Raw genomic sequence first — 25,016 nt, forward strand, 5'->3', positions numbered from 1 at the left:
AAGTAAAAGAACAGAGTAAAAACGATAATGAAGGGAATAACAGAAAAATGTGTTCAGTTTAAAGTGACTTTCATGATAACTTTGCTCCAGAGTCCTTCCTGAAATGGCTCTACCAATTCAGGTTGCAAAACAATTAAATAGTACATGATTCACAGTGGCTCCAAGTCAATGGTCCATAGCATCAAAAGGGCACCATGGTGCACGATATTCACCAAAAAGAAAGAAGCAAAGCTACTAGTATGTCCTTGATGAGTGAGGTATGTATGTAAATCCTCACACCCTTGTATCAACGAGATTCCATTTTCTTAATAGCTTTTTCTATGGCAGGAAGATTTTTTTTAAAGGCAAACCACTGCTCCTCACTCAAACTTATTCCTGAAAGACAAAGGAAGTCAGAATTAGGAAACAACCTTCAGTTATGGATCATGATCAGCATCATGTGTTATACAAGAAAACAAAGATTATAAAATAAGGGCCAAATTGATACACTCAGCACCACTTGTCCGAAACAGTAACCACAAATCTTATTTTATTTTCTTAGTTCTAGTTCTGGATTAGATAAGAAAAGATAAACTTAATGAAGAACTATGAACATATCATCAATGCAGATACAGAATTTTCCTTTTTAATAAAAGCTGCCATGTTTCTTAGTAAAAGGTCCTATTTATCAATCCACACATCGGCATAGCAACTAGCAAGTATCAAGTTGACAAAACCAAATGCAGAATAGTACTGATCTCAACACACAATTGGTTTCACATCACATAATGCAAGACTAGTGAGGCTCAAATATGCATAGGCACTTTCGTGCTATTGTACAGGGATCTCTTGACTAGAAGAATTTTGGCATGCCAGCTGAAACACTGAGGCTTCTATCTAGGCAAATTAGCAACATGGAGTTGATATGTGTAGCCCAACAAAATATGATACTGAAGACACGTAGTTTCAAATCAAGACACTTTCATGATCTGCGCAAGGAATATAGATACACCAGTCCAATGAGAGAGGAAGCCAAAACCCCTTTCGGTTCAACTATTTCTTAAATATAACGCATTTCGATCCTACACTGTTACTATTTCAAGACTAATCTAATTCCATAACCAAGTCCCCAACCTTTTTTTATGAGCTCAACTTGATGTTTATGTGAAACAGAATGGCAGCCATATATAATATTCTAAAGACATGGCTAATGCATTTGATTTTCAATGCGATGTATACGGAAGTAGTGCATGGAACATTACACACAAAGTCAACACACACCACAAACAATCCCAAATAAATGGCCTCAAATATCATATGATGTCTGCAAAGATGTGTTAAGAAACCACTGAATATCAGAAAGGAACGTTTTTTCCGGTCCCCTTCTCTGGTAATTAGCTTAATGTTAAGGACAAGGACTTGATCGTGATTAAAGAAGTTAAAACAAAACCGCCAACCTCCCCCATTTCTAAAGGTAAAATGATTCATGTCCACCCAAGATATTGATTAACACTTGATATTCAAGTAGAGAGAATAAAAGTCACAGGTTTATAGAATATATGATTTCACAAAAAGAGAAATAGAAAGAAAAATGAAGTCTTTAACAGGTGTATACAAAATTGTTTAACAAGTGTTTACAAAATGTGAGGCGTGTATCATTCTCCATTCCACACACAAAAGAAAAATCAAAACTTTCGGGGTCCCCACAATCCAAAACCAAAATTCCTTTACCAAAGGAAGCAGGAGAATCGAAAAAAGGCTTAAACAACATAAATAACACAAGCTACCTTTGGAGGAAGGAAGTTCCTTGCCATCTTTTTTATAGTACTCGCGAATGGAGACCAATGTTTTCCCTCTGAAATCCTGAACGGTCACCCTTCTCTTATCTGAAAGCTGAAATCCAAAAACAAAATTAACCGAGGAACCCTTTTCCCATTGCCACCTGTAAAATGCAAAAAGTGGTTCAGAGGAAAGAAAGACCAAACAAACCTTGCAGATGATGAGATTGCCTTCATCATCGTACTCCTTGCCCTGGGAAACTCCTTGTTCTTCTTCACCTTCTTCCTCATCATTTTCTTCTTGTTGTTGCTGCTGTTCTTCTATTTCTTGCAGAAAAGCCCCCACGACCTGTTTCACGAAGGCTTTGAAATGGGGCTGAGACAGGTTGAGACCGAGTTCCTCGGAGGCCTGCTTTCGAATCTTAGACTCCGTAACCTCGTCCATGTTCGACTCTTGCAAAATCCGGCGAACTGTTTCCTCGATTCGCTGTTTTGTTTCAGTATCGTCCATTTTGAAGTCTCGCTGATTTCTCAGACACAGAAGCAATCTTATAGAGATTGATTTCGGAGAGAAATTGAAACGGGTTCGGTTGTGTTGAGTAGGTGTGAGTGTAGTAAAGCGTGCAAATTAGGGTGTTTATTCACACGTTGAAATCGATCCAAATTACTGTGAATCGAAAAACTAGGTTAAAATATCATAATTGAACTGCTAGAATACTTGTAAAATTGTTTAAATCAATCCAGATATTTAATATAATACATTTGAAGAGGAAATAAGGTAAAAAAATTGACCTAATCCAATCCGCTTTAACATAGATTAAACCAATTTTTCCTGTCGAAAACATTTTAATTCTATCCAGAAACAAAAAATAACAACCAAAGCACCTCTGTTCAAAAGTCGTAAATAAGAAACATTTTTAATAATTAATTATAAATTATTTAGCAAGAGAATAAAAGAAAATAATTAATCATATTCACTTAATTATTGTCTTTGTTTATTACCTAAAGAAAGTTCTGTAGTTTATTACTTTTTTAACCCTGTTTTTATTACGTTTAGTAAATAAAACTTAGGATAATTTATGTTGTTTGCGTTATTTTAAAGTAAGCTTTTTTATTTTACTTAATTGACTTTCGGAAATGGAAAAAATTAAAAGTAAAAAATATTTTAATAATTTTTAATGGTTGTCTCCAAAATTTAATTTATTATTAAAAGATCTTCTATAAGTTGATCAAATAGAATAAGTTGGATTATCCGGTTTCATGTAAACGAATCTAATAAAACCATTTCACCTTTTGAATAAGTTAAAAACTGATTTTATTTTATTTTTTCTAAAATAGAAAACGATAACTATTTCAAAAGAATAATATTGATCAAATTTTAAAAGTAAATGCCTAAAATAATTTTAAAAAAAGTTAAAATTGAAACATATAAATAAAATAAAGAAAAATACGAGTTAGCCCATAAATAAGTCAATATTATAATTTGATTTTCATCTTCCCTTATTTCAATCCCACATCCCACATCCCATCTCCGTTTTTATTTTTTTTTCATTAAAAGTAAATTTATTCTTCCAGTAATAAATGTAATAAAGATGACGGAAACAACACCTAAAAGCACTTTTGAAACATGTTAAATAAAAGTGTTTAAAAGCAACAAATCAAAAGACAAAACTTTTTCTCAACCATACTTTAACTCAATATTTTGTTTATTTTTTATTTTATCAAAATCCTATTTATATATATGTTTTAATTTAAAACATGTTGTATTAGCATTTCTTACAAAGTTGTGTATATATTTAATTTTCATGCAAGTGCAAAGATGTTTACGAACTGGTTTTTTTTAATGATATTTGCATATGTATATTAATATTAATATTAATTAATATTAATACCCTTACTATGACTATTTATACGTGGACATATATAGAACTAAACAATAATAAGTTTATTAACCAGGCCAGACGAGTTATTTAACTAGTATTAAGCTAAATAAAACAAAATTCTCGTTTCTTTTGGAGGAAAAGAAAAATAAAGACAAACAACATTATAAGATTAATTTTATTATTTCTCACCTTAATGTTGCAATTTCAGAAATATGATATTGTTAACTTCTTATATTCCTTTCTCCTGTGTTAAATCCTCTTTGACCTATTCAAGCCTAAGGTAATTCTAATGGCAGAATGCCGGAGATGAATGGAAAAAGCTAACGAGATTCAGAGAAATTATTTACCAATGCATGCATGATTTCATGACATCACCATATTTACCAATGCATTTATAAGACGTACACAGATTTCCACAATCCTTACACAATATTGAATTTACCATTTGTAGCAGACCAGAACATCAACATTTTCTTTATACCTTCTTCTTTGTAGCTTTTGCTTTTGTCACCTCAAAGTTGAATAGTCCTCCCAACCACTTTACCTATTAGATTTCTTCGCACTTTCCTTTTTGTTACTGTAAAATTTAACATCATTTTACAGCACCAGTTAGAAGATACAGAGGCAAGTGAAAGATCAGAAAATCATGGTAAACTATGGAACTCAGATTTTCAAACTGAATGCGCCACCTCACTTCACCTTTCTCTACATGATTAATACACAAGTTTGAACGGTAATTTAGGTTAGCTAATTCAGATACTCTAATTTCTCTTCTGGAATACTAATTTTCTGGAAACAAAGCAAAAGAAGGCACTTGGAAACAAATAGTTGTTCCCAAGCTTTTCAATTATCTGCATGAACTTCAAAGTGTGCACAATCAACCAGAATAAAAGTGGAAAATACTTCCACTCAACTCAGCCAAGCACCCGCGACCCAGTTCCAACCAGACATGCCAAATCAATACTTGAGGCATTCGATAATCAAACCTGCATCAAAACATGTTTGTGCTTGTTGAAGTGATACTCTTCTCAAAAGGGTGAACCTCAGGCCCTGATTCTTTTACCTTAGGTTTTGGACTTTCGTATTCGGCATACCTAGGAGCCAGTACTTCAATGAATGTTTTGCAAACAGTACAGTGGTACAGTTCTATTAGGAAGGTCCGAAGAAGAAATAAAATGTAAACTGGAGCTATGTGAAGAAGCTTTCAAATCACATGGTTTGTGTTTAGTTAGGCATAAAATGGAGTACAAGAAGGAAGGAAAGTTAAGTAAGAAGTGGGCTAGCACAGTCTTGACGGTGAAAATAGGAAATTAAACCATATAGTTAGGATTCTTGGACTCAAACTAAATAAAATCACACCGCTGTTGGTTTGGACTATGGAGAAACGAGAGAAAGTCCTGTTAGAGAACGAAAACAAGGTTGATGGGGGCGGAGAAAGTGTGGGGGACAAAAGAGGTTTGATCATGAGGAGAGGGTGGACAAAAGAGATTAAGCTCTTGATACCATGTCAGGGAACGAAAACAGAGAAAGGAAAAGAGTAATGGTTATTATATTGAATAAGTGTATATAATACAAGAGAGAGAGAGAGAGAGAGAGAGAGAATCAATATATAGGAGAGAAGAGGCCATGCATGTACAAGCATGCAGACGGGAAAGATAACAGAAAATGAATATAATTGTATCTCTTTTAACAAGTTCAATAGAAGTCCCAATTAGAGAACTGATCAGGTGTAGGGAAGCTGGTTAGAGTAAGAGGTAGACCATGAGAGATTCAAAGTGAGACTGAAAAAGAATTTATAATCAAATGGGCATCTCTGATGAATCAGTTTCGGATAAAACACAGTAGTATTTACCTTGTGGGAGAAGACTTTTTGTCCTTCCTAGTGGCTAATACACTTCTCATAAACAATATTTTATCGCACTAGATGAGCACACAATATCATTGGATTTGTTCAAAAACGAAATCTTTAACAATAATATTCACCACGAGATCCCTTTTTCAGAAGGATGCAAACGATAAGATCTACTCTTCTTATGGGGGCTTATATCGATCTTATGTGTGTTCAAACCACCTTAGTTGATGGAGTCATCTTTTCCTCAACAAGTACCTTAAATCCATGAAAACATTTTCACTTCATATTAGGATGAAAGGAGAGTAATGGGGACCTATGAGATCCTTACAAAACCAAAGGGGTACTCATGAAAGAGCCATCAAAAAGTGATATCAGAATCCCGGGAAGCGTAAAACAGAGTGAGTTCCTAACTTTAGAGATGAATGCTGAAAATTTATTTAAAGCACGTATTATAGTCTTGTTGAAAGTTTCATGAATCAGAAGAGGTACGAAAGACTAAAGCATCTAAGATAGGAGATTAGTAGTCCATTTATGATCTGTAGAGCACACACATTACACGCAGCCAGATATTAGAGAATAAGAAGCTCATGAAAAGAAAAATTACACGTACCTTTTCTTGGAGTCGCTGGCAGTTCCTATTGTGGATGTTTTACCACTTCCAGAGACAACCTCGTCCATGCTTTGTCCTTGCCGCCTATACCTACCACCCGATGCCACAAATGCAGGGCATGGCCTGTAAGCCTTTATAGGCCACCACCCAAACCCTGGTACTGTTGCAATTCCACCCTGAATCCTTCCTTCACCATTGCATCCTTGCTCTATTTCTTCTCTTCCACATGCCTTACAACCGCTGTGAAAAACACCTCGAATTAGTTGCTCTCTGTCAAGAAAAAAGATCTACACACTATTTTCCATGCAAGAGAGAAGACAATATGGCACGGGAATTACGTATAATGCGAAACCATTATACCTCACGAATTCTGAGCGATCAACAAGGGGAATATCGTCTGGAGCAGGAGAAGTACCCTCATCGATAACAGAAGTTGGAGGCGAAGGAGAGCACAGTGTAACAGTTAACTTCGAAGAAGAAAAAGAAAGAGAAGGGTAGGTTGGAGTTGGCCACGAGTTTTTGTAGCCGCACAACTGAGGCGTCGGAACTGAGAAAACAGAGATTGTCATTCTCTCTCCTCTCGCACTCTCGGGGGTGGATAACGTGCACCACTCCTTTTATTTGACTAACCTCTCCAAAGCCACCCCTCTGTCAAATGTGAGGCTGCTAAGCGCTAACGCAACGATGTAACTGCTTTACTACTCACTTCTCTCACCATTAATAAAGTGACGTGGGCAGGCTCTGACAAGTAATATTCAAGTTTGGCTGCAAAATTTATATATCAAAGTGTTTCCGAAACAGACTCATAGATCGTACTCAATATTTTTCTATACTTAATCATTTAGTGTTCGAATTAATTATTAGCAATTTACAAACAATAGAATCCTTAACATATTAGCAAATTAAAATTCATAGGTACATTTTAGCCCGTGATCTTACGATTGTTATATTCTGATAAGATTACTTGGGAAAATTTTTAGTACGTTCGCAAATTATACTCTTTGACATCCGAATTGGGTTATATGCTTTCAACGCCAATTCTGAATCTATCGTCGGGGTTTAAGAAAAAAGAGAACTTCTGGAACTACCAATTCTGAATCTCTCGTAATCATGCTTTACAATAAAATCATGATTTTGTTAGCATAGGATTCAAAAATCAACTCACAGGAAAAAGATGCACAATAAGACTAGGATGCACGACAAAAATAGAGAATGCTTGTGCATTTTTCTTCCCCCCGACGACTGCTGAGCCTTGCTTTTCACAAGTAGATTGGATGCCTGCAAAGTATGAACGTCGTCCTGATCCAACGTATCATTCACAGTAACCACTTTCTGCCCATCTTTTTTGCGTTTACTTTAATCCATTTACTGTACTTATAACTCTTTTCTGGCGCCATTGCCACTTCCTGTCTTATATACAGTATAAAAATGAAACTAAAATTGGAAACTACAAAAGGATCTTCCAAAGAAATCACGAAAATTTCAAGCATCTTGCTTCTGCAAATAAAACCACCTTTTGTAACCAGTATCAGACATAAAATGTATCATCTCTCACTATTATCCATGCACTATCTGATGGTCCACATCCCCATTCATCATAGAACTGTGATGATGAACCATATACCATCGTCCATTATGGAACTCAAAAACATTGGTCACATTGAATGGCCCTGTATCCATGTCAACATATGTTCTCATGGTAACCCAAGCCATGTCTGCCAAGACGCGAGCGCGCACATCTCGAACCTGAAAATTCAATCCTTGCTCCCAGTTGAATACTAGTTGCCAACTCTGCATTACTGCATTAAACCTGTAGCATGGACAATTGTGTTACTGAATGCAGTGCAGAAAATTGATTATGTCAAAAAAAAATAAAAATTGGATACATAATTTTACAGGCTTGCAAGAACTTCAGAAAGAATTATATACGGAATGAACAGGACTTTTACATAAGGACTAAATATTCTAATTTTGTTCAAAATGCATGTATATCTGGATTATCAAGCTCTACAGTAATATGATAACCTGTATTCTTGAAACTACTATTCCTCGAGAATTCAGTTAAAGTATCCAAGATAAATGAACAGTAACAGAAATTCCCACTACAATATTGCCACATTCTACACTAGATCTCTCCGGTACTTATCCCATAAACGAGTGGTAAGGAGTAAAATTTTGCAAAGGTATAACATAATACATCCTCTAATTTTCTGATCGAAATACGATATCACTGGTCAAGATTTAAATTATTATCATTAAAAATGAAATTCAACGACCTATGACAAATATAGGCATCCATGAAGTTTTGGCAGTTTGATATATATACCATTCGTATCATATAAACAATCTTTAAAATTATCACAACAACCTATATAAGAAATCAATATGAAATCAATATGAACAGCTAGTCCAAAACGAAAATACTCTTTAAATGGATAGAAGCAAAACTCATACCCGGAAAAGAGTTCTCCTGAGGCATGAATGCACTTCACATAATCTGCATTCAGCCAAAAACGACTCATTGCTGGAAGAGACTTATCTCTTACAATATTGAAGAATTCTGTATTAATATTCACAATTGCTCTTGTTGCAGCATAGTACGCCTTCCACCCATTAGTGGGTGTGATACTATCTTGTTCCAATGTGAAGTCCTAAAACCACAAATTTAGAAAGGTTATAACAAAATCAGAATGATGGAACTCACTAAAGAATCCAATGAAAGTAATCGCATACATTCTCAGATAGGACAAATTAAAGCATAGTTATTGTTCCTACCAATTTAATTTACACCTTTATGGTTTATCCTACAACATAATCATTTCCCCCTACATTATCTCATCTTTAATCTGACATTTCAAAACTGGGCATACGAAGAGAAGAAACAGAACTTATTTGGATGGTTGTTCCTAGCAGTCTACTTACACAAAGAAGTAACACAAAAAATTACAGACAATTCCATTTCTCTCTCCAGGTAAACCCCAAAATTTAAAGGGAGAATGATTTGGATATACGAAGGAGATATTGGCGGGATGAAATCCCAATACCATTGTTGTTAACAACTGCGGATAGTAGAAAATATAGAAAGCCAATAAACTGCTATGTCATTTAACGGACAGAAAATTGTGACACACACACAAAATTATCTAGTTATAGAAAATTAAGTTGTACGCAGACAAAATTAAAATGCACCAAATTGTCATAATATTAACCCAAAAGTTCAATTTGTTAGGAATCTAAATCCAAATATGAATCGAAATTCTCACAATAAAAATGAAAAAGTCAAACAACATATAAGGAAAAAATCCACAAACATAATGTCTTAAGGTTTTGGGTTAGAAGTAATGTCATAATCTTTTATATGGTGTTAAATCTCCTTAGTGTATTCTCCCTAGAAAAATCCTAATAATAGTGTCAGAGCTAATTACTTATCTAGGTAACAGGCTCACCCTAGAAAATCCTAATAATGGTGTCAGTGCCAAAACAGCGACAAGCATGTTTCATTAAGTTAAATCTATCCCGTATATTACCCTAGAAAAATTCAAGGACAGTTTCTTTGCATGTCCAACCGAACATCATTAATAGCATCTTTAATTACATAACAATTATTTCTTCCATCAGCAATTGTTCCAAACAGATGTATGACTGGACGAACCTTAACGCACCTTCTTGTTTTCTAGGAAGCCTAAATGTTTTGCATTGATGCGTTAAATAACAGTTTTAGTGTCTCTGCCTTCTTGATTTCTTGGAAGCCTTAAAATTTTGCATCCATGTGCTGTTGTTAGATAACTGTTGTAGCCGTCACCAACTTGTTTTCTTGTAGGCATTAAAGCTTTGCTTCAATGTTGCTAAATAACCATTACTGTGCTTGCCTTCTTGTTTTCTAGGAAGCCTTAAAGCTTTGCATCCGTGTTGTTATATAATCGTCATAATGCCATCACCTTCTTGTTTTCTAGGAAAACCTTAAAGCTTTGGCATGTATGTTGTTAAAGCCGTTATAGTGCTGCCTCCTTCTTGTTTTCTAGGAGGCCTTAAAGTTTTTCATCTATGTTGTTAGATAACTGTTGAGTGTCACTGTCTTGATTTCTAGGAAGCCTTACAATTTTGCAACGAAGATTTTAGATAGCTATTGTAGTGCCACCACCTACTTGTTTTCTAGGCCTTAAAGCTTCGCATAAACGTTATTAAATAACCATTATACTGTCGCTGCCTTCTAGTTTTCTACAAAGCCCTGAAGCTTTGCATCCATGTTGTTAAATAAACGTTATAGTGTCACCACCTTAAAGCTTTACATGCATGTTGTTAAAACGGTTATATTGCTGCCACCTTGTGTCTTCTAGGAACCCTTCATCCATGTTAAATAACCAACACAGGGCTGCTGTTATAGTTTTATATGCAAATCTTCTAGGGCTTAAAGTTTTGCATCCATGTTGTAAATAACAGTTATAGTGCCGCTGTTATAGTCTAAAACGAGTGACGTTTTCTCAAAACCCTCCTCTAAGATTTGTGAAGTGACGGCAACTATGGTGGCACATAAGGCCACAGTGGAATGTTTGTATAGTGGAATTTTGGCATATCGCCATATTCTGCCATCCACCATTGATAACCTTGTTTGGAATACAAACCTCTGAAAGAGCACTCCTAACATGATTCAACTCAATCTCTTCCTCCAATAACCACAAAAACATAAAACTAAGGCCAAAAAGGCAAGAAAATGTCCCAAGAAACACCAAGAAAATGCCGGAAAGCATTTTAAATAAACCAGTAGAAATTCTTGAACATCATTCATAACTACTCTCAAAAACCAATTCAAAGCCTAAAAGAACTATAAAGTCCTAACATCATTTACTTCTCAGCATGAGATAACAATCGAACAAAAAAAGCAGCACAAGAATTAGAATTCAGTAATTCACCTTGTGATACAAGGCCTTCCAAGCGTTATCATCGTTGGCGGCCTTTCGCATCAAAGAATTGGTCATGGAGAGACGACAGAGACTGGGATAATCCAAGTAACTGAGCGCGTGCGTCGTAATCTCCGGCACCAGTTCCTCCATCATGGACGACCCCGTCAACCGCTCCCCCAAGACGACAGGCGCCGGGACGGGACTGGGCTCAAGCATTTCGGCGGCGCCGTTGAGGTAGGGCACGGCGCCTGCAGCGGCGGCGACGGACGGTGAATCGGAGGCGCAATCGCAGTGGTGCTTCCTCGGCGGAGTGAATCTCCGAGGAAGGGAAAAGGATCGGAGGAGAGAGTAGAGCGCGAGAAGAAAACAGAGAGCGGTCACTGCAACGGCGACGTAGGAGGGCTCGGACAAAACAGAGAAAATCTCCATTCATAAGTCATCAAAACTCGGCATTTGAAGAACATCAAAACCCTAATTGAAGTGTTTATATATATAGTCCGTTTTGGTTGTAGAGAGTGGCGAGTGACCTTGATTCCCAAACCCTAGTTAAGTTTGGAGGATTTGAAGAGAGAAGGAATAAGGTTTGGTGTGTTGGAAGAAAGAGCCAAACCCGTGAACGTTAAAGAGGTTACTGCCGCTGTTAACCTGACTCGGTCTCAGACTCAGACTCAGACTCACTCACTCCTTCGTTCCAAACAGAACCACCCAACCTCTCTTCTGCTGTGCTCTCCTCATTGCTCATCAATTAACTGTTTCGTTTCAAATTAATTTCAATTATATTTTCTTTTTCATTTATTACCAATAACATCACTCTTTTTTTTTTTTGTTAATAATATACGCATGTTTTTATAGGTTATTTGACTTGGGTTCCTGGGATCAAATTCAATTCAATTCTGCATATTTTTTTGTGTTTTCTTTTTCATGCATGTGTGAGCTTTTATTGATGCATGTTATTGCTCTGAATTCTCTTTCTATAGCTTTTAGAGAGACCTGTCAACAAAATTAAATGTTTGTGCCAACATTTCTTCATTCATCTCAGTTCTTTGAAATACGTATAATACTTAGGAATTGGTTTATGAAATTATATATATATATATGCTCTTTTTGAAAATATTTATTTTTATTAAATAAAATTTGTATAGTCATTAAATATGCCAATAAAATTTGTTTGTCATTTCATTGCCTTCAAAAAAATGGAAGTGCGAATTTCAAAATCTTTGAGAACAATGAAGGAAAATTCCACGACCACCGTACAAAGACAATCAGAAACCGTTGGGCATAAGATAAATTTTTATCCAGAAATTATGATTCTTAGGTATTATCAGAAAAAAAAAAATGTTTGTATAATAAAGAATATTTTTGAAGAATGGGGGAAGTCGCAATTTATATCTGGTTGACTGATTTAAATTTTATTTAATATATACTGAAATATTTAGTTTGCAATTTTGGTTTACCTGCACCCTAAACCAGTATATAAGATTAATTAAGTTATTTTTTAACTTATTCTACCTGTTTGTTTGTAAGTAATTCAAAGTAACTTAATGTTAGATAAGTTACATTACACTATATTTTTCTTAGTTTATATAATAACTTATTTGTTCTTTTTATATTTAAATAATTTTTCTTATCATTCTTCATTTTTTTTATCTTTTATTCTATACTTTTAATTTTGATAAAATAATTAACTAGTACACTATTTTAAATATTTGTTGAGTTATTTTATTTTTTATTTTTTATGTAGTTTAAATGAACAAAGTTAACATTACATATCAACGTAATTTATGCTTTATTATATGATGTTATATCCAAATTATGGTAAAAAAACTTAACATGAAAATATTTTAATTTGATAAATAGAATGAATAAATAAATAAATTTAATTAATACTCTCATTAGATAAACTATTTTAGATAAATGATTTATTCAAATAAAAAAATATACAAATTAAAAGAAATGGAAAAATCCAATCTTTTAATAAAAAATAATTATTTTTAAAAAATTATAAGATTATACTTATGTAATAATACTTTTCTATAAAAAATATTTATACAATACACTTTTTGTTTGAAAAAAAAAATAAAAAACAAATTATTTGTATAATAACATTTATATAATAATATATTGTTTCATTACTTAATATTTATCACCTAATTTTATCAAACAATTTTGTATTGTATTTAAATTAATAGTTTTCAGTAAGTTAAAAAGTGAAAAGTTTTCCTTTTACCAGAGAAACCCTAATTAAAAAAATATATCTTCACATATATTGACGATGAACCGCAAACATAAGGTAACCTATTTTCTAGCCAATAACACGTCCACCATTAATACAATATTAAATTCAATAACAACAAATTTAATAAAAAGAATTAAAGGCACTTTCATCCTATCAAAAAAAAAAAAAGAGTGGTGGAATAAATTTCACATGGATGTTATTAAATTAGGAGGAAAAATATAAACCAAACTATGCAAATAATATAAAGAAACAAAGGCGAAAGTAAATTTATTTCTTACTATATATAATTTATCTATTCTATATAACATTAAATTTAATATAAACTTAATACATACTATGGTTCCATTATTTGTAATAATAATTTAATATTTTTTTCTCAATTTGTTTTTAGTCAATGTGGTCCTAATTTTTTATTAAATGGATGTCTCTTCTATTAGATTAGTTAGAGAATGATAATATGGAGATTTTTCCTCTTACAAAAATACAATTGTATCATTATGTTAAGTGATTATTCTCTAACAACGCTAGTATTAATATCACATCTACTCTTTCTAATAAATATTGAAATTACATTGATTAAAAAAAATTGAGAAAAAAATATTACACAATTACTACAACTGTATTAAGGAAATATATTAAGCCTTTGATTTATTAAGATAAAAGTTTGTTTTTCATTTGTGTTAATTGTGGTTACTATGGACATTTGACCATTAATTGTTCTACAAAATCTAAACCAAAAGAGGTTAATGTTGGACCACAAACATTGAATGGTCAAATTAATGGAGGATTACTAACATTAATGCAACATTAAGATAAACATCATTAAAACTAGGGAAAGAATCCAACGTTAACCTTGCATCATATTAAGCCAAAAATTAGTGAAATAATAATTATATGGAGGTTGACTTTTTTTGTGAAGAGAAAAAAAAAATGCACCTTAGCAAGAAGAATGGATAATCCATTTTAAACATGAAATGAGCAAGTAAAACATGAATAAAATAATTGAATATCAACAACATTAAATTATTATTATTTTTTTTTAAAATTTCAGTATGATTGTTCATGTGTACAAGCATAAAAAAAATGTTCTTAATCAATTTGTGTCGAAAAAGTATAATTTTATTATTATTATCAAATTATATACTATGGTTTTGGTATGAATTTGGATATTTTGTTTTGTTTTTTATTGTATTTCCATAATATATTGATTATCACTAACTTTGACGTTTTAAAATATATTAAAATATAATGTATTTTTAATATTCAGCAGAAAACAACACTAACAAAACCAGTAAAATATCTTATAGTATGAGTTAATGAAGTTTGGTTTATATAAATACTTAATTATAAATTATACTTGAAAACACAGAGCTAAAGATGTTATTAGTGGACCACAATCATAGACTTTGTAAGACTACTAATTGAGAAGATACTATTAATGTAACATTAATACAATATAAGAAAATCAAAACCTAAAGAAGTTAGTAATACAATTTCTTGCAAAAATGTTAATGGAGACATCACTATTAATGTAACATTAAATACAATATAGAAAATTTGTAGGTAGAATTAAGCATTACCACATAATCCTATTATATCAAGATTGGTATAATCATTTTTGCATAGAATTTGACTTTTGTTGTAAGAAAGAACTTAACTCCACTCATGCCAATGCAAATAATATGAAAACAATAGAAATGAATTAATTTTAAATAGATATTATACAGTTTTTGTTTTGAATATAAGAAATGAGACAGTGGAACATCAATCATTATTGATTATCAATAACACTAAATTTAGACGTTATTCTAATTTTGATCGCATCATATGCTTTTCATTGAAATCTTATGTTCTGTTGGGTTATACCAAAATTCCATTCTAATTAATAGGAGGAGTCACCAAGAAAATAATAATTCAAATCTTATTCCATTCTAAACTTAAGAAATTTAAATTTTTATTCTAATAATTCAAATAGTAAACATTTGGAATAAAAAAATTATATACAGACTGTTAACATGAAAGTTCAATTGTATTAAAGAAGAACACAAATAGTATACTTGTAAAAAGTTTATCTATATTTATCCGATATGCACCCCGAACAGTGAAAGAGAAGCAGAAAAAAAAAAATCAAAATTTGGATTGGAAACCAAAATTAAAAGAAATAAATTTGAGATTTTGTTGTTGTTGAGAAATCTACTTCTACTTCTTTCACTTGTTCTCGTACAAAACAGAAAATAAATTCAACCAAACATTCATATTTTTCAAATTCTTCAACCATAGTTTTTCTTGCATCTCTTTAATTTTTAAATAAAAAAATTAAAATTATTTTAGTTGATACTGAATATTAGCTAAAATATTTTTAGATATATCAAAAGTAACATTTTAAAGTTGTCGTAGTATTTCTAAACTTTATACAATGTCAAACTTGATGCAAACCCATTATGGTTGTTTTATTTTTTAGTTATTATGATTAATACTCATTTATATTTTAGAACTGATGAGAAACTTATATAAAATACGTGTCAAAACCTTCAAATCATACTACGACAACATTATACATATAGATTAATATAATAACTCATTACATACATATAGGTGTTACATAAAAAACATTATACATTAATATAATAATAATTATAATTAAATTGAAAGTTATGACAACAACATTTATTTTACAGTGAATTATATATTTCAAAGCAAAGAATCTGTAGTACCACAAGAGTAATAATCTTATTTTTAATATTGTAGCGATACAAGCTTAATATATATCCTTAATTTTAAAAATGAATATAAAAAACTTTAAACAATCAAATACTATATCCTTGAGTTTTATATTAATTATGTAATTTAAGTCTTCCTACAATTAATTTTGATTCAATAAATGGAAAACAGACATCTGAATTTACTAACAACTCATGTATAAGAATCAGGAACAGGAATTGAACTATACCCGTTGGCTTCTATAACTTTAAATGAATCATATTTTATAAATAAATTATTTAGACTAATTATAAATAATTATATCTTAAAATATTATTTCTACTATTTATATACTTTTATTAAATAATGCTAATAAAAATTTTGGGTTGACAAATATGTACTACTGATTGATTCTTCTATAACTTATCATATTCTTCCCCGAAAACATACCGAAGCATAAGCAGCACATGGTAAGTTATGTCAAATTTCAAGACAAAGCATTCAGATTTTCGTTGTGAAGATGGAAGAAAAGGCCTCTAAAACAAGTTATAATGAATCGAGTTTCATACAAACTGCATGATCAAAATTTATGGCTCAACAAAACACATATACCGTTGTTCATTCTCAGTGAAAAAATGTAAGCTTTGAAGTAGCCTTTTCCAGGAATGAATGTTGCTGAAACAGTGACTGGCCAGGAATCCAGGAACAAATTCTTGGTCTTGGACGAGGAAGAAGTCACAGGGTTTCTTCGTTTGACTGAGGTTTTAAGGCATACTCCAAATCTTGAACTTGTTCTTTGTTGAATGGAAGGTTGGCAGCATATTCCTCCTCCAAAAGATATAAAGGGGTTTGTGGAGGGTATTTGTTTAAAATGAACTCTATTTCTTCACCACTGATCTCCTCCTGATCAAGAAGTACCTGCAGTGGCACACAAAAGTAAGGCACAGAATACTAAATCATTGCAGTGGTGTTACTCGAAGTTACCTTAATGGTTTTAAGCAAAGCTGCATGGTGCCTCTTAAGGAGAGACACAGTCTTTCGGTACATGTCACCTATTAACTCTTCAGTCCTTTGTGCAACTTGATCATCCATCTTAAAGTTCAGAGGTGGTTCAATCAAGTTGTAGTCATCATAAAGAGACCCTTCAAAATCCAGCCTTGGTCCCACAAATTTAACCGACTTCTTCCAAGGTGGTGGTTCTCCATGTATCACCATTGGATTCTCCAAATTCCATCTGCAAGTAGAAAAGGAGCTTATGTAGAACAAGAAAATAAGCAGAAAGTCGAATGTATAAAAAAATAGTAATCATGCTAACATTGTCAATATTTTGCGTGCAAGCCACGATGCATCAGCAAGGTAATCAACTGAGGCTTTTGACGTGTCACGGCCATAGATGACCTCCTCAGCAGCTCTACCTCCAAGCAGAATCTGTTCGTCAACAAGGGCTCAAACTCAAACAAATAATTTGAACAAGAAAAAGGAAACTAATATACTCAAGAGTACATTTACATGCCTGAAGGCGATGAAGCAATTGAGGACGACGTTCGAACATATATGATTCATCATCAAGTCGATGAAATACCAATTGAGATAATGTCTGTCAGAAGAAAGTGGTCTTTGTAAGATAAAATTATAGAAACACCCTTTAAATATAGCAACCTTTTAAGTAAACCTACCAATCAAACAGGAATTGTATATAGAGTATGGCATAGCCTTATACAAATGAAAATAAAGTAGCACGTACATCAGATAGGCTCCATACAGATATTTCTTCTACTTTTATTTCTATCTAGAGCTACATTTTCTACCAACACCTTGATCTCACATCTTTTAAACACAAATTAACTCTATACAGTTATTTGTTCTTTAAACTTCACATGCTTGAGTTTTAATACTTTTTTACCAGGTTACCCGTGTTGCAGATTGTATCAGATATGGTACTGGTAATACCTCAAACTAGAGAACGGGAAAAGATTGAGAGAATACTTGTAGAAGATAGTAGAGGATAATATAGTGAAGGAAGCTGAACAAGGACCTGACCACGAGGTACTATTGAGATGCGATCACAGCATTCAACTATTGCATGCTCATATCGACGGAGCAGATGAGAAGTTAATGCAACTCCCACTTCAGTAGTAGCTCTACGACACTGTCCCTGATAACCTAAGTCTATTCCAACACGTTTAGGTCCTACTGTAAGTCTGTCAACTGCATCATCCAGATCTGACTGAAGAATTGAGTTGTGCCGTTTCCTCACAGCCACAAGGGCGGCCTCTTGGACCAATTGAGCCAATCTTGCTCCAGACCATCCTGAAATTAAGACGTGTGTTCGGATATCAGAGTGCAAAATTCATTCAGTAAGACAGGAGTTCATACCAGGCAGGTTCTGAGCATAGCTCGATAAATCAACAGACTCTGACATTTTTACTTTGCTAGCATGGATTTTCAAGATATCATGCCTTCCTTTCGCACCAGGAGGGCGAATCCTGATCTACAGAAGAAAAATTAAAAACATTAACAGCATACCATTGAAACTAGAAAGAACTACTAATAAATGTGGTGGACAGGAAAGCCATTGTTTGCAACAGAAGATTGTGTTTTAATCAAAGCATTTAATAGCAAAACCAAAAGAGTTTAGGGTGTGCTTAATTTTGTTTTTTATTCTACATTTTAAAAATTGTCTTAAAACAATTTTCAAAAACTAGCTATTACACAGTTTAAGTGGTGAAAGATATAAGTTCCAAGGAAGAATATGAGCAATGGAAATGACAGTAAAATATCAAAATAACTCGAATGTTCTATTTTTTAATTTAAAGATTGAAAAACAGACTTTTATTTAAACAATCTTTAAAAAACTGCCCTTGTTATACAAGTTTCTTGTTTTTTAACTTCTAAAAACACCAAACAGTTTGAAATCAGGAAATAAGCAAACCTTTATACTTATTCTTTCTTAATTTGCCCATCACAAAAACAAAATACTTTACACTGAACCCAAACAAAAGTTAGAAAAAAATTTACTAACTCAGGTTAAGAAGGAACCTTGCGATCAAAGCGACCTGGACGAAGAAGTGCTGGATCTAACAAATCCTTGCGATTTGTGGCAGCTAGAAATATGACACCCTTTCCAGTATCAAAACCATCAAGCTCTATCAACAATTGGTTCAATGTAGTTTCCCTTTCCTGCGTGGCTGCATTATACAGGTGATCTGTGGACTCCTTGAAGATACCTTGTCGCCTAATCAATCAAGCAGGGATTTCACAATCAGGTAGGGTGCATGCTTAGGGGACTCCAGATGTCAGCTGACAGATGGAACCAAGCAACATCGCCAGCATCTCAATTGTTTCTATAGTAAGATCTATTTGTGTAAATATTAAAAAAGAAAAAAACTGATTTTTTTTTTTTTTAAATATATAATCCTTAGTTTCTAAGAGAACCACTGAAAAGGAATTTTTGAAGTATTTATATTTTTTTCTCAAAAAACGTAAATAATCATCATAATTTTTTTAAACGTCTTTTTTCAATTAGAATGTGCTTATTTAACACTTAAAAAAGCTAAAATTAAGACCACATAAAGAAATGTCATTATTCAAGAACCAATCACCATTCATGAACTAAATAGAACTTCCAAGAAGTTCCCATCAATAATTATGGTATGTGCCAAAAATATTATGGTAATGCCTGGCAGTATGGACTTAAAAATATTACAACAGAAGAAACCGAATGCTGCTTTCCCCTATGCATTCTCATTTGTAAGAATAGCGTATGTGAAAATCAATACCTAGATTAGACCAACCAATGGATCAACAATGCACACAATATGGTACCACTAATAATAACTACTTAATATGCACTTGTACAGACTTATCAGGAAGCTCATTAGTCACAATTGACTGTGAATTCAATATATAATACATTCCAATACGATTCTAGGCCAGCTAAATTACTAAATCAACATTTTCCTTTGGCTTAAGTTGTATAAATGGACAACGTAAATCCATTCTCTCTAACAAATAAGTGAACATACCATGGACATACAAACAATCCACAACTTCATACAATTTGTCAAGTTATAAACTCAACATAAATGCACATAGCCTTACTTGGTTGCCAATGCATCAATTTCATCTATGAATACAACTGACGGTTTGTTCACCTGAAAAGAGAAACAAACATTTAAGCATCCACCAATCACTAGCTCTCCAATAGAAACATGATATTTCTACAATCTATATCTGTATTTTAGATATTTCTACAATCTATATCTGTATTTTAAAAAATTAACTGAGAAACAGCTCTATACTCAATCATATCTCATATTGAGCGATATATTGGTTCTTCATGACACAAGGCATCCACACATTGTTTGCAACAAGCAAAGCAGAAATAATGAATTTACCAAATAAAACATAAGAAGTATACTTAATGGATATTCTTCTTAACATTATTTCTACTTTAGAGAGCAAGGAACTGAAACACATGAAAGTTTACGAACTTTTAGTGAACAAATGAACAAATTATAAAGGAGATAATAATTGAAAATTGTCATAAGAATCCGTAGTCCTTGAAAACTTCAACAGAATTGATTGAACAAAGCAAAACACATGAAGATATACTGTTTCATCAAATGATCAATACCCTTAACCAGTCACCTCATGATTGACATGTACATTAAGTTCACATTAAATCATGAGGAGGAACATGAAAGAAGGACTCAAGAACCTGAGTAAATTAGCAGCAAATACGTGATTTTAAAATGAAATATCAGGAATAAAAGAAGTAGGATTACCTTGGCTCTTTTAAATAAATCCCTAACACGTGCAGAACCAACACCAACTAAAACTTCCACAAATTCTGATCCAGCCATTTGGTAAAATGGAACACCAGCTTCACCAGCTATAGCCTTGGCTACCAAGGTCTGCAAAAGCATGACAAAACTTAAGCATCTGCCAGACGAGACAGAATCTTACATCAAACATTACTGGAGAACAAGAATCTGACCTTTCCACATCCAGGAGGACCCTCAAGAAGAACACCATGAGGAGGTTTGATCCCCATTTTATCAAACAACTCAGGGTTCTTTAGGTATCTCACCAACTAAACAAAATCATAAATAACTTTCATAAGTTTTCATTCAATATAATAGACTACAAAGACAATTAAAATAAGACATAAGAATATAATGCAGAAAATAAAAATAAAAATAAATTAGAAGAGACATGCATAGTAATAGTTAAGCAAATAACTATTGAGAAGGATAAAGTTATATTATTCAAAATAGTTAAAGGAAAAATTGTCTAATAATTAATGTGAATGACAGGCATAATTTCTCTCTCGTCTTCTTAATGCAGTTGCGTATGCATTAATGCATTATGGGCTGTTTTGCAGTTGGGCACAGCAGCATAAACTAGTTGAAACTCTTAATATTTGTGGAGCCATCCAGAATGTTAAAGTGATAAATTTTATTCGTCTAGAAGAGTTAAATGAGCTAAAGGGAAAATTTTGGAATATGTTAGTCTAAATTGAATTATGTTTTAAAAAGTTTAACAAAAACATGCAGCAAATTGCAAGCAAAAAAGTTTAAGGGGTGAAAAAAGTTTTACTTCATGCTCAAGGAAAAATACTTAAACTACTAATATTTGTAGAAGTGACAAAAGATGTCTATGAAAAAGACCATGGAGAAAAATGTATCAAATTTTCCACAAAAATTTAATTCATATACTTATTTTTGTTTTTAACTCTTCCTTTATTGTTGTCTCACAGCAAATGGCTTCAGTTTGTGAACCAGAAAACAATAAACTTATTTTCACTCCCATAAATACAATCAAACATGTGAAAAAAAAGATAACCTCTTGAAGTTCCTCAACTGCCTCATCAATTCCTGCCACATCACCAAACATGACTCCCGTTGAACCCTGAAGCAACGGTTTTCCAAAGCCAGAAATATGAATAAGAGAATCCATAAAGAAAATTAGGACTAAAAAACTTAAAATAACATCAATTTTCTTAAGAATAGAAACTAAAATAAATGTAGGTTTTAACACACATCAACACGGGCTTCAGCTTTAGATCGTGAGAAGTCTATTCCCTGCCAAAGATCCTGTTTATCAAAGAAACATCCATTAGACCATACTAATGAAATTAATCCACAGAACAAGATTGGTTCAATGATTCATGCATAATTAGTGGATCACTCAGTCACCTACCCACTTTCTGAAGTTTTTAGGCCTTCTTGAAAGAGTGAAACGAACAAGAAGGACCATAGTCAAAACTACAATCATAATTGGTTTCAATGCCTCAAGGCTGGCAGATATTCCACCAAAAGTGTAAAACTCAAATATCTTAGAGAAAATTCCACCATCACTGAAAAAATCAACAAAATTATCCCAAATCTTCTCCAAAATTGCTAGTGCAAGACCAAGAAAGAGCTTGAGGAACGGTTTGGCTATAGGCCACACAACATAGACAGCCACCACAAATACAAAACTTGTGGCAGCAAACAATGCTGCTGCAAGGAAGCCTCCAACTAGAGTAGCTGCTAAAGCCATGAAGATTGACACCACCGCAAGCTCAACCATCACTCTGCTAGATATGGAGGATGCAACTGGATGAGGGTACTCTGGCGTTTTACCCACCCAAGACTGCGGCAAAATAAATTAAGAGTTAAAAGAACAATGACACTATGATCACCATAAAAAGTATCTATCCCATTCATGCAACTTGCCAAATCTGAGTCTGACTACAAACTAGATAAGAAAGCATACATAACTAAGAAAAAAGACAACGAAATGTAAAACAAACTGAGGTAATTGGCCATCCTCTCTTAGCACTAACACTAACACTAATAATATAAGCAAAAGGTTAAACTATACATCAGCGCCCTGTAGTTGTTCTTATTTCATGTTCTAGTCTCTATATGAGAAAATTATAAGCATTAGTTCCTACACAGCTTTTTCTGTAGTGGTATATGACCACAAATTCTTTTGTAGCAGTTTATCGCCAGAAAGTCTTCTTCAATGTTAACATGGGTCAAAAAATAACTTTTATGCAAGTGAAGGAACTAAAACTTAAATAGTTTTCTCTTATCAGCAGTAAAACTTACAATAGAGACTAGGGCTCTATGAATAGTTTAATCTCAAGAGAATCATTCATATGTGAACAAGAAAAGGATTAACAACCATAGCATGCCTTCTCTCTATTTCGTATCGCGGTCCATTGTAGTCAGCCAAAACCGCTCGAGCTTCTCCTTTATCCAGCCTAAGAACCCTGCAAAACCACACTTAATCAAATTCTGGCACAACACTGCAGTGCTCAGTTTAAACAAGCTGCATAACTAACAATATAATTCCATTATTTTCTACCATTTGGTTGTGTGCAAGCTTTTATCACCAGGAATTTCCTTCAAATCCACCACAAAATCCCTATTACCTCCTCTTCCTCCTTTTGAAGTTATTAGCCTGACTTTGTCGTTACTCCAAGCCTTCCTGAATTCCTCAATGCTCATTCCGGGCAACTCGTTTACATTCCTGTTAAACTCTTCTTCCTCTGATAACTCCGACCCAAAAATTTGCTCGGGAACATAAAGTTTCCCTCTATACTCCTTCAGTAAGTCTTTCAAATATACAGAGTTTCTCTCTCCCGAAACCTCACTCTCACTCTTGCTCTGAGGCTTTGTCGGGTTCAACCTCTTCAGCACATCGAGAATACCAAAAATGGATACTTTCCCCAAACTCTCCTTTTCTTTCAAAGTATATAACTTGTCGCCAATCAGGTACTTGGGTTGCACTTGGCTCGGGTTTTCCTTCAGAACCCGGCTCACGAAATCATCTGAACCGGGTTCGCCACTCGCGGAGGAGGAATTGCAGAGCACTGTAGGTGACCTACGTAGAAGAAGGTGGGTCGGAAGGCGCCTCGGAGTTTGCTTCGGTGGCCCATTGCGGTGGTGGTAGTGGGACTTGGTTATGTGAAAGTGGGGCGAGGAGAGAATGTTCATCGTTAAGATGAATTCATAAATGGACAGAGGAATGCATGAAAATGGTTTATTGAATTAGGGTTTGGTGCAACTTGAGAACTGCAAGTGAAAGGAGATGAGCTTGAAACGAGAGTGGAATCTACAACTCGTTCTGTTTTGTTTTGAATTTTTCACCCAATCGGATAAAGCTTTTAATCACTCTACTCTTGTATTCAGATAGAAGAGGAAGAGAAGCTTAAGCTAAAAGGTAAGATACAAAAAAAAAAAAAAAAGAAAGAGAGAGAGAGAGAGATAATCTAGTTAAAAGTAAATGAGTGAAAAAATATATTTCACTTGGTATTAAAAATTTTATCTAACTAATTATTTATTATTATAATAGAAAAAAAAATACTCGTAATTGATTATGATATTTCATAATTAATTACGGGAGGTTTTTTCTTTTCATCTTAGCAATGTAATGGAATGAATGTAAATACATGTATTTATTGTTTCTTTTTGTTGAGAAAGGTAGATACATACATCTCTTTTCCTTCCAGGCACCAACACTTTCATCATTTCTCAACCTTCTTTTGCTTATAAAATGTTGACATGTTTCACCAATCTTCTGTTCACTTGAAGAAGAGTGATAGAGAGAGTGAATAGAAGGGTTTGAGTTGATTTAAGAGTGAAATTTGTGTTGTATTTTTTAAGGAATTTAGAAGTTATGGTGAGTAAATTTAGAAGTAATTTTTGTAAAAGTTTGGGAAAGATTTGATTGATGTGATAGATTAAAAAATATGTTTTAGTAAAAATAATAATCAAATTACCATTTAGCTCTTAAAGTGAATAGAAGGGTTTGAGTTGATTTAAGAGTGAAATTTGTGTTGTATTTTTTAAGGGATTTAGAAGTTATGGTGAGTAAATTTAGAAGTAATTTTTGTAAAAGTTTGGGAAAGATTTGATTAATGTGATAGATTAAAAAATATGTTTTAGTAAAAATAATAATCAAATTACCATTTAGCTCTTAATTAAATCAGTGTTGTAAATGAATTTCTTAATTTTTTTAAACACAACAAATGAAACTAAAAAAAACTAATAAAAGGAAAATAAATAAATAAATAAATATAT

General features: G+C 33.0%; 4 protein-coding genes across 5 annotated transcripts; all 4 read right to left on the reverse strand.

Moving 5' to 3' along the window:
* Positions 1 to 37: 37 nt before the first annotated feature.
* KELP (transcriptional coactivator p15 (PC4) family protein (KELP)) lies at positions 38 to 2,450 on the reverse strand. The gene is made up of 3 exons (XM_028061519.2): positions 1,969 to 2,450; positions 1,767 to 1,872; positions 38 to 375 (listed from the first exon to the last, which is right to left on the reverse strand). The coding sequence occupies exons 1-3, from the start codon at positions 2,266 to 2,268 to the stop codon at positions 287 to 289; spliced, it is 495 nt and encodes a 164-aa protein (XP_027917320.1). The 5' UTR covers positions 2,269 to 2,450; the 3' UTR covers positions 38 to 286.
* Positions 2,451 to 3,969: 1,519 nt separating this feature from the next.
* On the reverse strand, positions 3,970 to 6,790 carry LOC114178609 (uncharacterized). 2 transcript variants are annotated; one of them, XM_028064615.2, is made up of 3 exons: positions 6,463 to 6,790; positions 6,103 to 6,372; positions 3,970 to 4,217 (listed from the first exon to the last, which is right to left on the reverse strand). In XM_028064615.2, the coding sequence occupies exons 1-3, from the start codon at positions 6,669 to 6,671 to the stop codon at positions 4,181 to 4,183; spliced, it is 516 nt and encodes a 171-aa protein (XP_027920416.1). In that variant the 5' UTR covers positions 6,672 to 6,790; the 3' UTR covers positions 3,970 to 4,180. The 2 variants fall into 2 exon arrangements, with proteins under 2 accessions (XP_027920416.1, XP_027920417.1); XM_028064616.2 differs by having other exon boundaries at positions 6,103 to 6,342; positions 6,463 to 6,777.
* A 377-nt stretch (positions 6,791 to 7,167) lies between these two features.
* LOC114178607 (Nuclear transport factor 2 (NTF2) family protein) lies at positions 7,168 to 11,760 on the reverse strand. The gene is made up of 3 exons (XM_028064614.2): positions 11,013 to 11,760; positions 8,557 to 8,753; positions 7,168 to 7,912 (listed from the first exon to the last, which is right to left on the reverse strand). The coding sequence occupies exons 1-3, from the start codon at positions 11,430 to 11,432 to the stop codon at positions 7,660 to 7,662; spliced, it is 870 nt and encodes a 289-aa protein (XP_027920415.1). The 5' UTR covers positions 11,433 to 11,760; the 3' UTR covers positions 7,168 to 7,659.
* Positions 11,761 to 16,445: 4,685 nt separating this feature from the next.
* Positions 16,446 to 24,118, reverse strand: FTSHI1 (FtsH extracellular protease family). Its single transcript, XM_085671489.1, has 15 exons — positions 23,299 to 24,118; positions 23,116 to 23,203; positions 22,144 to 22,578; positions 21,984 to 22,037; positions 21,787 to 21,852; positions 20,939 to 21,034; positions 20,727 to 20,855; positions 20,041 to 20,093; positions 18,979 to 19,174; positions 18,316 to 18,430; positions 17,975 to 18,249; positions 17,459 to 17,536; positions 17,255 to 17,373; positions 16,924 to 17,173; positions 16,446 to 16,857 (listed from the first exon to the last, which is right to left on the reverse strand). Exons 1-15 carry the CDS (start codon positions 23,928 to 23,930, stop codon positions 16,675 to 16,677), a joined length of 2,769 nt encoding a protein of 922 aa, XP_085527615.1. The 5' UTR covers positions 23,931 to 24,118; the 3' UTR covers positions 16,446 to 16,674.
* Between the last annotated feature and the right edge of the window lie 898 nt (positions 24,119 to 25,016).

The sequence above is a fragment of the Vigna unguiculata genome, chromosome 3 (genome assembly GCF_037176805.1).
Source record: "Vigna unguiculata cultivar grain cowpea cultivar isolate G323 ecotype 2 chromosome 3, ASM3717680v1, whole genome shotgun sequence".
Lineage (NCBI taxonomy): Eukaryota > Viridiplantae > Streptophyta > Magnoliopsida > Fabales > Fabaceae > Vigna > Vigna unguiculata.